We start from the raw sequence: 14824 nt of genomic DNA, 5'->3' as shown, positions 1-14824 counted from the left end.
CTGCATAGCCAAGGCCTCAGGGAGGGTGGGGTTCATGTTTGTGCATGTTTAATAACAAGATAAAGCCAGAAAATAGGCAGCTGAACCTCATGTCCCAACCCGGGCGGAACAGGACCCAGGAGAACCCAAGCTGGTTTAGCAGGGGCAGATGAGGGGACCTTGAGGAGCTCAGGGAAAGAGAGTTCGGCGGTGTGGACATGTGTGTACAGGGACGGGACCCCAGGTGCCCCTGCACCGTGCGTGAAGGGAGGAAATGGTGAGTGTGGGTATGATTGTGTGTGTATCTTTGTGTGGATGTGTGTGACTATGTGTGTGTGTGAATGTGTTAATGTGTGAATGTGTGTGTGTGTGTGTGTGTGTGTAAGTCTGTGTCTGTGCTTGTCTGTCAGTGTGGGTGTCTGCATGTGAGTTCATGTGTGAGCATGTCTGTGTCTGTGTTTGTGTGTCAGTGTGAGTGTGTGTCTGTGTGTGATGACAGCGTTGGAGTCTGGCAGCAGACACAGCAGAAGGGGAGGATTGTAAATATCTACTGTTGAAAATTGGGGCGACAAGTCTGGCCTTCTCTCTCTCTGTGAATGAGTCATGGGGAAGGGTGGGGGTGATGCAGCAGAAAAGAGAAACCACAATCTAGGCCCTAGTTAGGTGGGTTTCTTGTGTGTGTGTGTGTGTGTGTGTGTGTGTGTGTGTGTGTGTGTGTGTTTTTCCACATCCAGCCACGTTCAGGGATTCCTCCCGGCAGATCCAAGACCCTATGGATGTCAAGGTTCAAACCCACCTGGGCCACAGGAAGGCCAGCGCCTTCCCACTGTACTACCAGTCCAGGCCCAGAATCTGGGTAATGGGGGCAATTCAGGGGACTTTTGTGCATGTTTAAAATCCTCCACAATAAAAAGCTGAAAAACAGGAGTCAGAATGATAGCGCAGGGCCGAGGCTGTTTGCCTTGGGCATGGCTCACCTAAATTCAATCCCCGGCTTCCCATAGAGTTCCCCCAGCCTGCCAGGAGTAACTCCTGAGCATAAAGACAGGAACAGCCTCTGAGCAGAGTCAGTTGCGGCCCAAAATTAAGAAAAAGGGGGGGGGGGCTGGAGCGGTGGCGTAAGGCATAAGGCATTTGCCCTGTGTGTGCTAGCCTAGGAAGGACCGAGGTTCTATCCCCTGGCGTCCCAAATGGTCCCCCAAGCCATTTCTGAGCGATGTCTGAGCTCATAGCCAGGAGTAATGTCTGAGTGTCATCGGGTATGGCCCCAAAACAACAAAACAAAATAAAGAGGAAAAAAAAAAAGAAGAGCTAAAAAAAACTCATGTTTTTTAACTTTTTATATAGGGCACCCACCTCCGAGGGTGCTTGGGGCTACTCCTGGTTCTGTACTGTGAGTGCTGCTTGGGGTGAAGCTGGGAGAGATGAAATCTGAGGTTCCAGGGTGCAAAGAGCCCATCTGCCTGGTCCCTAGAATATTCTTGGAATGTGCAGTGGATGGCAGCATGCAGGTGAAATAAGGGAGGGGAGCAGGGAGAGGAACTGGGTGCTGAAAGGAGGGAAGTGATGGGGTGGGGAAGGGGAAAGTTCTGGGACATTGCATGGCCAAAGGTCAGTCATGAAGGAGTTTGTGTGTATTTCCCAGGGATTCCATTGAAAAAAAAATTTACTGAAGAAATAAACAAAATCCTTGGGGGCCAGAGAGATAGCATAGAGGTAAGGTGTTTGCCTTGCATGCAGAAGGACGTTGGTTCAAATCCCGGCATCCCATATGGTCCTCCCGAGCCTGCCAGGAGTGATTTCTGAGCGCAGAGCCAGGAGTAATCGCTGAGCAAAGCCAGGTGTGACTCAAAAACCAAAAAAAAAACCAAAACAAAACAAAAAACAAAAACCAAACCAAACCCCCCCCCCAAAAAAAGAAAAGAAATAAAAAGAAATAAACAAAACCCAAAACAGTGACAAAAACTTTCTCCCCTTCCCCCTCCCAAGGAAATAACCTTGTGGCTTCCTTTTCCCTCAACTGCTCTTGGGACTTTCTCTCACCAACTGTGTAATTATGTCATTTGTGTGTGTGTGTGTGTGTGTGACTGTGTGTGTGTGTGTGTGCGCGCGCGCACGTGCGTGCGTGTGTCGGGCCTGGAGAGATAGCACAGCAGCGTTTGCCTTGCAAGCAGCCCATCCAGGACCAAAGGTGGTTGTTTTGAATCCCAGTGTCCCATATGGTCCCCCGTGCCTGCCAGGAGCTATTTCTGAGCAGACAGCCAGGAGTAACCCCTGAGCACCACTGGGTGTGGCCCAAAAACCAAAAAAAAAAAAAAAAAAAAAAAAAAAAAGCTTCAACTCTCTCTCTCTCTCTCTCTCTCTCTCTCTCTCTCTCTCTCTCTCTCTCTCTCTCTCTCTCTCTCTCTCTCTCTCGCTCCCTCTCTCTCTCCCCCTCTCTCTCTCTCTCCCTCTCCCTCTCCCTCTCCCTCTCCCTCTCCCCTCCCTCCCTCCCTCCCTCCCTCCCTCCCTCCCTCATTCCTCCCCCCCTTATCTCTCCCCCCTCTCCTCTCTCTCTCTCTCCCAGGTGTGTCGTGGGGGCCAGCCTCATTGCAAGGCAAATGTCCTACCTCTGTGCTAGCACTCTGCCCACCCACCCCCAAGCAATCTTATTGTGATATGGAAGTGTTAGTGGCTGAGGACTTTCCTGAACTATAACTTCAAATCAAAATAAAAACAGCACCTGAAAGTCCTGACAAATTGTCACCTGGCCTCAAAGCAAAGATTGACAGCTCAGAAGCTGCTACAACTCTCAGGCCTGAGATAAGGTGACTTTACAGAAGAATTGGAAGGAATGACTCAGCCCCAGGGAGGAGTCTGGAAGGAAACACTCTGCTTCCTCAGTCAGTCAGAGAAGATTCTGGGGGACTTGGTCCCTGCCCCCTAGTCTCGCACTCCCGCCCCCCTGCAAGCTTCCCTCTAGCCCCAACAGTTTGTTTTGTTTCCTGTTTGTGTAGTCCCCAGAGCCTGGTTTTCGGGGTGAGGGTGAGAAGCAGCTGATTTCCCTGCACAGGGGCCCTTGGTCAGAGACTGGCCTTAGGCTGACCTGGGCCCCGAGCACAAGTGTTGGCCTGGACCGGGGCTTCAATAGGCCAAGGCTCCTTAGGGAGAAAGGAGATTTTGGGCTCCAGAGGCTGCCTGGTGTGTGAGAGGTGGGTGCCCCCAGCCAAAGAAATGGGGACCCAAAGGCTGGACACAGAGAGGACAGGGCAGTGGACAGGACAGTGGGGGAACCATCTGCTTCTGGGACAGGGTGTGTGTGTGTGTGTGTGTGTGTGTGTGTGTGTGTGTGTGTGTGTGTGTGTGTGTGTGTGTGTGTGTGTGTGTGTGTGTGTGTGTGTGTCTGTCTGTCTGTCTGTCTGTCTTGCAAGATGTCAATCTGCATTTGACCCTGGGGAACCCCATAGGGTTCTCCAACAATGCCAGGAGTAATTTCTGAGCACAGAGCCAGGATTAATTCCATTAATCCCATTAATAGCGGGTGAAATCTCCGAAAGACTGTCAGTTGGCTGGAAAGCAGAGATTCACAGCTCTGATGCCAACAATCACAGACAGCTTCTGGCCTGGCTTCTAAGGAAGAGGCCAGAGATAAGGTGGATTTGCATAACAAAAGAGGTCTTCTTGGAGGAAAAGGAGCCTTCTGGGTAAGGGAGGTGACAGTTGGGAACTAGATGTGTAAGATGACACCCAGCTATTAACCCCAAATGAAGGTGGTCCACCATCTATTGCTTCTCTTTCAGTACATCCCCAATTATAAAGACCCCCTTCCCCACACTCTGGGCAGGCCTGTCTCCAGCCTCAGGAGCACCCCAGGTACTGCTCCACCCACTCTCCTCTACCTCTGCCCTCTGCAACAGCACAGCGGGGAGGGCGCTTGCCTAGCGCAGACCCAGACCCACCGGGACTCAATCCCTGGCACCCAGAGGGTCCCACAGAGTCCCACCAAGTGTGATTCCTGACTGCAGAGCCAGCAGTCAGCCCTAAACACTGCCAGGAGTGGCCTCACAACCCACAAAATAGGGGCCGGAGTGATAGCACAGTGGGAAGGTGTTTGCCTTACATGCGACCAATTAGCGAAGGACCAGGGTTCGATCCTTGGCATCCCATAGAGTCCCTGAGCCTGACAGGAACAATTTCTGAGCCTAGAGCCAGGAGTAACCCCTGAGCGCCACTGCCGATGTGGCCCCCAAACAAACAAACAAACAGACCCCCCAAATAAATGAAGGTTCAGGCCAGGAAGAGGCCCCCTGTCTTCTTTGCTCTCTCAGTCTGGGGCATGGCTGCCTGGACATGGGGGACAGAGCCCAGGCTGGGCAGCTTGGGGTGTGGGGACTCCAGCCGAGGTTCAACCCCAATGTGGCCCAGCTGGTCCACACCCGCTGGGTTTGTACAGGTGGTTTGCTAATACGCACAGCTTTATCATTTCAGGTTTATACCCACAAGTTTCTCTCTCTCTCTCTCTCTCTCTCTCTCTCTCTCTCTCTCTCTCTCTCTCTCTGTGTGTGTGTGTGTGTGTGTGTGTGTGTGTGTGTGTGGTTAATTTCCAGGCATGGCAGATCAAAGATCCGGGGGTGTCCCCTTTGTGGGTTCTGCGGAAACACTGGAACCACCTTATCTCGGATTTTGGGAGTCAGAACTCCAACAGTATCAAATCCAGTGTTTCCTGGCATGTGCCCTGGTTTGGGGGGTTACTGATAAGGTGGCTGTGAGGGTCCTGGAGACTCTTAGGGAACCCTCTCACTGCATTCTGTCATGGTGCTGAGAGCCTCAAACTACTGTGGCTAGAACCACAGACAAAAGCCACAGAGAAATCTATTGTCCACCGTGACAGGAAATCGTGACACAAAAACCAGAAGCCCCCCGAGAGCGGATGTGGGGGCCCCAGCAGGCGGTCAGGCGGGCGCTCACCTCTGCAGTGGGCGTAGGGCATGGTGAGCGTGTACTCCTCGGCCTGTCGCAGGAGCTGCAGCCGGGCCTGTCCATCCAGCACGGCCGACAGTGAGTTCCCTGAAGACAAATGGAGGGACAGAGGGGAGCTGCTTTTACACCATAAGCACACCCTGAACCCCTTCAGCTGGTGAGCCGGGTGGGTCCTTGGCCTTCGTGGATTCTGGGGTGTTCTGTAAATTGTACAGGGGGACTCTCCACTGCTCCTAAAGCCCTCAGCAATAGGGACCACCTGGGCATCCCACCGGGAATAAGGCCCTTGGGGGATATGGGTTTATTCTACATTTCTCTTCTAAAGTCTTGCTGCTTCAGGCAAAGAGTAGAAAGGAGGGTGGGAGCCCCAACTTGAGTCCCTTAGGGGTAGAGAGAGGAAGAGGTGGAAGGCCTCAGCCAATGTGCAGGGTATGGCTTGCCCACCAGGGACGCTGTGGCACCAGGACAGAAAGTCATGGGACTTGGGGGGGAGCTAGGGGTGTCTCTTCTGGCTGCCCACAGTGACTCTGGGTGGAAGGGGCTTGGATGTGGACTGAGAGGGTGTGCATCTGTTCCTTCTCACTGGAATCTCTCCTGGCCCTGAACTAGACCTGAGCTTAGGCAGTATGTTCCCACACAGAGAGGTGGGTCCCCCATGGGGTTCTTGGCTGGCCAGGAGGTGGAGCATCTTGAGTCCCTCCCAGGACCCCGAGCCTCTCACCATAGAACCGGGATCTGGCTGTGACGCTGCCGCTGAGGCAGAAGCCGTCCTTGCGGTTACTGACGTGGAAGGCGGACACGGGTGGGTGGTGGGACACCTGCAGGCAGAGGGGCCCTGAGTGGCTGATCAGTGGGCAGGATTGGAGATCCCACTGTGGCCAAGGAGCCCTCCACCTGCTCCTGCTGTTCAGGGACATTGGGCTGAGACCCAGGCTGGGAGCAGACCTGAAACAAATCCCGGACCTTCCAGAGCCAGCCCCCCACCGCCCCCAGCCCTGAGGGAGAGGGTGTCTTACCTGTTCTGCAATGTAGAAGGTGTGGCTGTTGGTTTGGGGGTGAAACCAGCAGCAACGGAAGGTCTCCCCCAGGATGGGGTTGTAGGGTTTCTTGATCCCCTGCAGGAAATGGACAGAAGAGGTCAGTGTGGTACTGGGCTCTGGTATTTGGGGTCTGGTGCTCTTGGGGGCAGTGTGGTCTGAGGAGAAAGGAGGGTGCTCAGGCCCAGGTTCTGGGAGTGAAAAATGACAGGCCTCATCCCTGTTAGGACTGAGGAAGACAGGCTAAGCCCCCAAACAAGGACCCAAGAAATACAGGCTCCACTCCATAAAGAGATAGGAAGGACAAGCCCTGGTCCTGGGGAGAGACAGGAAGGAAGGACCCCCATTTTAGGCAGCAGGATGGAAGGTCCGCCCCTCTAGGAAGCATGAAGGACAGGCCTCTCCGCAGTGGTGGTGCTTCTGCCGCCCAGTAGGGCCCTAAGTTGTGCTCTAGTCCCTGGTAGCAGCTTCCACTGTGCTTAGGGCGCCCACCATACGCGCTGTGGGGCTGCCCATTTGCAGTATGTCCTTTCATGTCCCCAGCATCAACACTCCACGTACAGGGGTGAGGCTGGTGCAGCTCCTCAGAGGACCGCCAGGTGCCTCCTGCCTCCGGACTCCCTGGGGCTCCATCTCTGTCCTGTCCCTCCAACTTCCTCTACCCTCCTTTGTCTCATGTCTGGCTGAGCCCCTCCATGCCTCCGTCCCTTCAGGTCATTTCAGCAGTTCAGTGTGGGCTCCTGTCCCCCTCAAACAGAGATCCCAGCACCTCAGAAATGTCTGCTCCGGAGGGTCGCCTGCTGGGGCCTTGAGAAGCTCCCGCAAACCTGACCTCTTCCCATTTCCTTGTTTTGTTTGTGTTTGGGCCACACCTAGCAGCACTCAGGGGTGACTCCTGGCTCTGTGCTCAGGAACTCACTCCTGGCAGGCTCAGGAAAATGTATGGGATGCTAGGGATTGAATCTGGGATGGCCGTGCGCAAGGCAAAGGCCCTCCTCACTGTGCGCTTGCTCAGGCCCCTCTTTCTACTTCCTTTAATTCCTCATAGGCAGGCCCATTGACCTGACCCTGCACCCGTGTCTGAAGCCCATAGTCCTGTGGATGCAGCCACCTCCTCTGAAAAGTCATCCGGGAAGGCCTCTTCTGCCCAGACATCCTACGTGCTGTCACTCAGCATGACTAAGTGGGTGCCCTAGAAACCTCCTGGGGGGAGCCCTGAGCTGCATGAGACCTCCCATGAGACTCTGGGCCTCAGTTTTGCTGCCTGCCCTAACGAATAGGTACTCAGCATATGATTTCAAAGTTCTATCTCTTTTTTGTTGTTTTGTTTTGTTTTGGGGCCACACCCGGTGGCATTCAGAGGTTCCTCCTGGCTCTGTGCTCAGAAATTGCTCCTGGCAGACTTGGGGGAACCAGATGGGATGCCAGGAATTGAACTGGCGTCTGTTCTGGGTTGACCTCATGCAAGGTAAATGCCCTACTGCTGTGCTATGGCTCTGGCCCTTCTGTAGTGGGATTTGGGGGCAGGGCTTGGCGTGGAGGGCTGCAGACCAATGAGCCTTGTGTTGGTCTAAGGGGGCTTTGGGGTGCTCAGAGGATAAGACTCAGGGAGACTAGAGTTTCCAGGACCTTGGGAAGGGCCTCCGGAGTCCGTGGTGTGTGTGTGTGTGTGTGTGTGTGTGTGTGTGTGTGTGTGTGTGTGTGTGTGTGCGCGTGTGTGTGGCTCAGGATGGAGAGACCACAACCTAGGACAGACACAAGGGTCCCCTGTTTCTCACCTTGGGCTTCTTGTAGAAACCAGACAGGTACCATCGCAACACGTGCTTGAAACGGCTGTAGGGCATCTCCTCTTGAGCTGCCCTGTGGGGACACAGAGCTGTCAACCAGGCCGGGGACACCCCTACTTCCAGCCGCCTCCCTGACTCCCCAACTGCAGTGTCTCCTGCAAAGGCACAGGCTGGAGGCTGGGATGGGGGGAGCGTCTTCCTCCCCAGCGCCCTCTGTACAACTCCAAGACACACCCCTGCTCCAGCCTCAGAGGGCTCAGGTCTGAGGTGCACAGAGGCCCCCCAAGAGATGGGATCACTGAGGAAAAAGGGGGTGAGCTCTGTCCTGGGCTCTGAAAACTACCATGGGCTAGGCAGGATGGAGGTGCCTTGGTTTCCCCTGCTGTAGCTTGGGGCGTCGTATCCCCCCTTCCTGGCTCACCGGGACAGCAGGTCAGCGTGGTGGTAGTGGTCGGCGAGCTTGCACAGGAAGGAGCGGGGTTCGAGCACGGAGGTGGGGAAGAGCACGTGGGACAGGTCCATGCCAGGCCGGAGCTGGCGAAGCAATGCCCACACCAGGCTCCGGCCCTCCTCCCACACGGGCTCCTCGTGGTCCTTGTTGTCCAGCTATGGGGGGGGAGGGGCGGGGAGACTGCTCTCAGGGCTGGGTCTCATGGTGGGGCTTTGGACACGGGGTGACCTCCCACCGAGGAGGCTCAAGCCCCTTCGTGCCTGGGGGAGCCCCAACCCCCTTTTCCTGACAGCTGGGCCTTCTGTGGCCTCAAGCCTCATGCCTATGCCCAGGGTGTGGCAGGATATGGCTCCAGGAAACACCCCTGGGGAGAAGTCCTGGGTGGGATTTGGGGGGGGTGAGTGGGAGATGCCCCAACACAGCGCTCATCCTCCTCTACTGGCTGGATGGATGTAGGGGCCCATGAGTTGCCCGGGTCACGCCCACTGGTGTGAGATGGATAGTGGGGGGCATCATAGGGGAGTCTACCTATAGCCCCTGATACTCAAGAACTGGCCCGGACAGCTTTGTATGTAAGAAGGGGTCTGGGGAAACAGACACACCCTAGGGTGAGCCAGCGATGGCCAATTTGGAGGCTCCCCTTGTTTCGTCTTTGTCTTCTGTGGGATCCTGTAAGAGCCCTCCCCGCAACGCCCACCTTCCTTCCACACCATTCTCCCAGGCTCATCTCAGACATACTTGTGCTCAGCTGAGACTGGGGTGCCCGGCCTGTGGTCCTTTATGCTGGCATCTACCTGACCCGCAGGCATAGCAGATGATTGTCCCCCCCCCCATCCCCCAGCTCCTGTTGCCTCCTTCTCTAGAGGGACCTACAGCTTGGTAAAAACTTCTGAATAGTTCCAGACTCCTGTCCTCCCTGCAGCAGCTCCTGCCTGCAATCCCCAAATCCTGCCTGCCATTGTGTGTGGGGTGAGGAGGTGGTGATGTCCGGGGCTCACCTCCTCAAGTTCCTCAGTCTGCTCTACGTATGTGGTTCCCATGCATGCTGGGTGTTCCTGGGTGTCCGGCGGCTTGCTCTCCCCATGGGCCTGCGGGCAGCGGCCCTCCTGGGTCTCTGCATCTGGGTCCGAGTCTTCCACATTCTCTCGTTCTGACTTGTCAGAAAAGGCATCGTGGTCCAGGGAGGAGCCATTGAGCCTGTGAGCAGCAGGGTGGGGTGAGTCCCTGAACCCTGCTGAGTTCTGGGTGCTGCCCCAGAGGCCACACCCCTGTGTGTTGGGGGCTCAGCTCTCTGGAGCTCCCACGCCGCCCCTCCATGCAGAAGACATGAACCACCCGCAGCTCACGCGAATAAGTCCTGGTCGGTGGGGACGGAGGTGGAGGAGAGCAGACCGCAGAGGGAGGACGGGGAGGCGTCGGGCGAGGACCCCGGGTCCCCCTCTCGGCTATCTCGGCCCTGCCTGCCAGTGCTGAGTCGCAGAAGGCTGGAACAGCGCAGGGCCAGCTCCAGGGCATCCAGCCAGCAGCGGCCTGTGGAAGACAGCCCTCATTCCAGAGTGAGGTCCCTCAACCCTGGGGCCGCCCACATGTGCTCACGGCTCACTAGGAAGTGAGGGGCTTCAGGGATGGGGCAGTGCAGAAAGAATGTCTGAGGGTACAGCCATGGGCCTGACCCTCAAGAGCACCCCTGAGGTGGGCGTGCCCTGGGCCCCTTCAAGTGCACCAACTGGGCACGGGCAAGGTGGTCTGCAGCTTCCCAGGATGGGGAGTTTCTTCCCTGGGAGAAATCCTACCTGTGTCTACTACATGTAGGGGCTCACTAGGACAGGGTTTGTATCCTAATACCAGGCCTTTCTGTTTCTGTCTTTTATTTTTCTCTATATTTAATTGCTTTATTTAAGACACTAGATTACAGATTCACTCTTCACAATTACTTCTGGGACTCAGGGGGCTGGAGAGATAGCCCAGCGGTAGGGCATTTGCCTTGCACGCAACTGACCTGGGACGGACCTGGGTTCGATTCCCGGCATCCCATATGGTCCCCTGAGCCTGCCAGGAGTGATTCCTGAGCGCAGAGCCAGGAGTAACCCCTGAGCACTGCTGGTTGTGCCCCCGCCCAAAACCCCCCAAACTTCTGAAACTCACTATTCAAACACCAATCCCACCTCTGTAACAGTCCCTTCAACCTGACCATCACTTTCCCAACCTCCCAAAGCCTGCCCCTTGGCAGGCAGGAATAATTTACTTGATATAGCTTAGCACAACTAAGTGGTAAGAGAAAAAATGACCGCATTAAAAGAAAATTGTATGGGACCAGAGTGATACCATAGCAGGGAAGGATTTGCTTTGCATGCAGCAGACCTGGGTTTGATCCCCGGCATCCCACTGGGTTCCCTGAACATCACTGGGAGTAATTCCTGAGTGCAGAGCCAGGAGTAACCTATGAGCACTGGCGGTTGCGGCCCAAAAGCCAAAAAAAAAAAAAAAAAAAAAAAATTGTGTAGAGCTAGAGCAAAAAGCACAGTGGCGAGGGCACTTGCTTGCCTGTGACTGACCAGGATTAGATCCCTGGCATCCCATATAGTCCCCTGGGCACTACCAGAAATGACACCTGAGCATAAAGCAATAGAACATAGAGCATAGTGCCCCTGAGCAGCGCTGGTTATGCCCCCGCAAATTGAAAAAGTTTAAATATGGGCCCGGAGAGATTGCACAGCGGCGTTTGCCTTGCAAGCAGCCAATCCAGGACCAAAGGTGGTTGGTTCGAATCCCGGTGTCCCATATGGTCCCCCGTGCCTGCCAGGAGCTATTTCTGAGCAGACAGCCAGGACTAACCCCTGAGCGCCGCCGGGTGTGACCCAAAAACCAAAAAAAAAAAAAAAAAAAAAAAAAAGAAAGAAAAAGTTTGAATATGGCCCTATCTCACACTGGGGTCCGTGTCATTGTCTGAAGGCCCTCTAAGCTGCAGATTGGCATTAAACGCTGTGTTGTTGGTTCTGTTTGTTGAGATAATGTGGCTTCAAAAATAATTTCACACCCAACTTGGTGTATTCCTACACAAGGCCTGAACCTACTCTTAGGCTTCCTCCTGCAGGAAGTCCTCCCTGAGATGCTTAAAAATCGTGGCTGCCCTCTCTCCTCTGACCATGAGGCTCTTGGTGCCTGTCCGATGGCCTCTCTGCTGGCCTCTCCCCACCTCTGGCCTGCACTCTGGGGCTCACACGGGCCTGCTCAGTGCTGGGTGTGAAATGAGGACAGAACAACAGGGACTCAGGTCACCCAGTCACCAGCTGGCAGGACTTCAGGACAGGAACACCCAAGCTGCCTGGGGAAGGGACCTGAGCTCGAGCACTTGAGAGGAGCAGCGACAGTCCCGGAAGTGGCCACTGGAGTAGCATGCTCATCAGCACAGTTGGGGGCATTGTGAGTCCTGGTGGATTCCTTGGTCTATCTAGGGTTAGTGTGGCCGTGCCTCAATTTTGTTTTGTTTTGTTTTTAAGTCACACCTGGCAGCGCTCAGGGGTTCCTCCTGGATCCACGCTCAGAAATTGCTCCTGGAAGGCTCAAGGGATCATATGGGATGCCGGGATTTGAACCACTGACCTTCTGCATGCAAGGCAAGACGCCTTACCTCCATGAGGCCCTGTGCCTCAATTTCTACATCTATCAGCTGTGGAGAGAAGCACTGGCTCCTCCTGGCACCTTGACACCTATTTTCTGGCACCTTCCCAGGATTGTGCAACGGTGCCGGAGAAGATGAGTAATATCTTCCAAAGGTGCCCTTGGGGGAAGTTGAGGTGCAGCCAGTTGGATGAATGACAGGCCTGTGGTCTCAGGGGATCCCTATATAAGAGCTACAAACACTGAAGGGTGTGGGTTGGATGAGTCCTGGGGGGCACGGGGGAACCCCTCATTCTCAGGGGTGCCATAAATCACTCACCATCTGACTCGGAGGCGGCCCGGAAGATGAGGTAACTGCTGGGGAGTGGCTGTGTGATGGAGCCCACACTCTCGCCTTTGGGGCCCTGTGGACAGGGACACAGTCCAGGACTCAGCCACGGGGACACGTAGAGACGTCACCCGGGCATCTCGGGGATGCCAGGACACAGTGGCCGCAGCCCCTCTGGGTGGCACTGAGTGAGCCCTGAGCACTCCCGACCCGGGTGTCCTGGGCTGAATCACACCATGGGACACGCAGCAGAGCCGAGTCTCAGAGATGGAACAAATGGGTTCAAGGAACTATCAGTGTCTGGGCATGAGTGGGGAATAGTGGATGAAACTGTTATTTTATGGTTTTTCAAGGCATTTGGGAATTGGGGACACACCCAGTGGAGCTAAGGAGTCACTCCCAGGGGACTCTAGGGACTCGATGTAATGTTGGGGTTGAATCTGGGTTGGCAGAACCAAGGCAACCCAAAGGGCCTGCTGCCAACCTGCCTGCCTCGCCCTGAAAGGCCCTGTGCAGCCTCTAGGGGGCGCTCTGAGCCCTTGGTCTGTACTGACCCACCGTGACCTCCAGGGGGCGCTCTGATTTCCTTCCCTGCACAGACCCAATGTGACCTCCTGGGGGCGCTCTGAGCTCCTGGTCTGCACTGACCCACTGTCACCTCCAGGGGGCGCTGTGAGCCCTCGGTCTGCACTGACCTACTGTGACCCCCAGGGGGCGCTCTGAGCCCCTGGAGTGCACTGATGCACTGTGAACTCCAGGGGGCGCTTTGAACCTCTGGTCTGCACTGAACCACTGTCACCTCCAGGGGGCGCTCTGACCCCTTGGTCTGCACTGGCCTACTGTGACCATCAGGAGGCGCTCTGAGCCCCTGGTCTGCACTGACCCACTGTCATCTCCAGGGGGCGCTTTGAGCCCTTGGTCTGCACTGGCCCACCACGACCTCAAGGGGGCGCTCTGAGCCCCTGATTTGCACTGGCCCAATGTAACCTCCAGGGGGTGCTCTGAGCCCCTTGCCTGCACTAACCCACTGTCACCTCCAGGGGGCGCTATGAACCCCCCTGATCAGCACTGACCCACTGTCACCTCCAGAGGGCGCTTTGAGCCCCTTGCCTGCACTAGCCCGCTGTAACCTCCAGGGGGTGATGAGTCCCGCGCCTGCACCGACCCACCGTGGCCGCCGGGGGGCGCGCGGAGACAGGGGCCGCCCTAGCTATGGACCGACCTTGACGGCCCACACGGACTGGTCGAGCGGGTGGAAGAGCTTGAAGCAGAAGCCGTCCTTCTTGGAGGGCCGCTCGAGCAGCTCGCAGCAGTGCAGCAGCACGGTGCCCACCCACTGGCCCACCTTGGGGCTCTTGTAGATGAGCAGCACCCCGGGCTTGAGCACGCACCACAGCTTGGTCCAGCTCTTGAGGGTCCCCCGCACCTGCGGGCAACGAGTTAGAGGGCACTGGGATGGGGCAGAGGAGGAGAAGGGCAGCTGCCACCCAAGTTCACGGCCCGCTCAGGCTCCTGGCAAACCAGCCTTGGCTATGACAGGGAAGTGACAGCTCAGCCTTCCAACTTTCGCTTTGATTTGTCTAGGGGTCACACCGGGGATGCTCAGGGGTCACTCCTGGCTCTGCATTGAAGAATTACTCCTTGTTTCTCTGTTTTGGGGGGCCACACCCGACGGTGCTCAGGGGTTCCTCTTCGTCCTGTGCTCAGAAATTACTCCTGGGAACTTCGGGTGTTGGGGATCAAACCGGCTAGGCCATGTGCAAAGCAAATGGGCTCCTCACTGTGCTATCGCCCTGGTTCCTACCTTCCTCTCTGGAGGGGAAACTGAGGCGCAGGGCTGTGGTGCCTACCTGTTCAGGCACTTGGGGCCCTACCTTCAGGTTGTCAGCCATGATAACCACCCGGGGGTCGGTGAGGGCGCTGAGAAGCTCCCTGGAGGCCCGTTTCTTCTCCTGTCGGTAGTTTTTCTTCTGTGCCTGTGGGGGTACAGGTTGTCTCGGGGTGCCAGGTCTCCAGCCCCCATGGCCTCCACCGACCACCACCCCCATCAGGTGCCACCCGGGTGTGCAGTGATGCAGCAAACAGCCCTCCCACTTCCAGGCCTGTGTCCCCGAGCTCACCTTGAGAGTCTCTTTCTTGGTGACCTTGGTGGCGGAGGACATGCCTTCCTTGTCAGAACCGTTGTACAGCCTGGCGTCCTGCAGGAAAGAAGGGACTAGGGTGCTCGCCTGGGTGCTGGGAATGTTCAGGGCCCAAGGGGAGGCAACTGTCCAGTACAGGGACATCGGTCATTGGCTTGTCACCACAAAGATGCCCTTAGAGCCAGGTGGGATGGTGCAGGGCTCAGTTTCCCTCCCTGCGCCAAGACGGGTGGGCGTGAAGTAGCAGCCGGCCTGCACCCCAGAAGACCCATGGCAGACGGTGTGTAACACCCCAACCTCTGAGGGACAGGACTTGGATGTTGGGGACACTGACAAGCCTGGGAAGCCTCTATGAGCTTCTGTGACCCTGTGACCTCCTGCCCCACTGTGAACCCTCATCCTCAGAGGTGCCCATGGCCCCTCCTTCGCTGTTAATCAGCGCCCCTTCCTGGCACCACCCGGCCACCTCCATGCCCTGTCCCTCCCTCTGTCCACACGATTCTCACAGGCAGCTTGGTGGC

General features: G+C 56.2%; 1 protein-coding gene across 1 annotated transcript in view; it reads right to left on the bottom strand.

Moving 5' to 3' along the window:
* Positions 1–4245: 4245 nt before the first annotated feature.
* Positions 4246–14824, bottom strand: part of OSBPL5 (oxysterol binding protein like 5) — a 484174-nt gene continuing 473595 nt past the window's right edge. The window contains exons 4-16 of the mRNA XM_049780910.1: positions 14810–14824; positions 14283–14360; positions 14037–14138; positions 13385–13588; positions 12154–12238; positions 9560–9743; positions 9212–9410; positions 8184–8368; positions 7754–7835; positions 5955–6053; positions 5660–5756; positions 4814–5025; positions 4246–4302 (exon numbers count right to left, since the gene is read on the bottom strand). The exon at positions 14810–14824 is cut by the window's right edge and continues 1 nt beyond it. Coding sequence (XP_049636867.1) covers positions 4246–4302; positions 4814–5025; positions 5660–5756; positions 5955–6053; positions 7754–7835; positions 8184–8368; positions 9212–9410; positions 9560–9743; positions 12154–12238; positions 13385–13588; positions 14037–14138; positions 14283–14360; positions 14810–14824 — 1599 coding nt within the window. The remainder of the gene's footprint in view (positions 4303–4813; positions 5026–5659; positions 5757–5954; positions 6054–7753; positions 7836–8183; positions 8369–9211; positions 9411–9559; positions 9744–12153; positions 12239–13384; positions 13589–14036; positions 14139–14282; positions 14361–14809) is intronic.

This window comes from Suncus etruscus, chromosome 9 (genome assembly GCF_024139225.1).
Source record: "Suncus etruscus isolate mSunEtr1 chromosome 9, mSunEtr1.pri.cur, whole genome shotgun sequence".
Taxonomy (NCBI): domain Eukaryota; kingdom Metazoa; phylum Chordata; class Mammalia; order Eulipotyphla; family Soricidae; genus Suncus; species Suncus etruscus.
The sequence above is the reverse complement of the archived record's forward strand: the minus strand, read 5'-3'. Positions and strand labels throughout refer to the sequence as shown.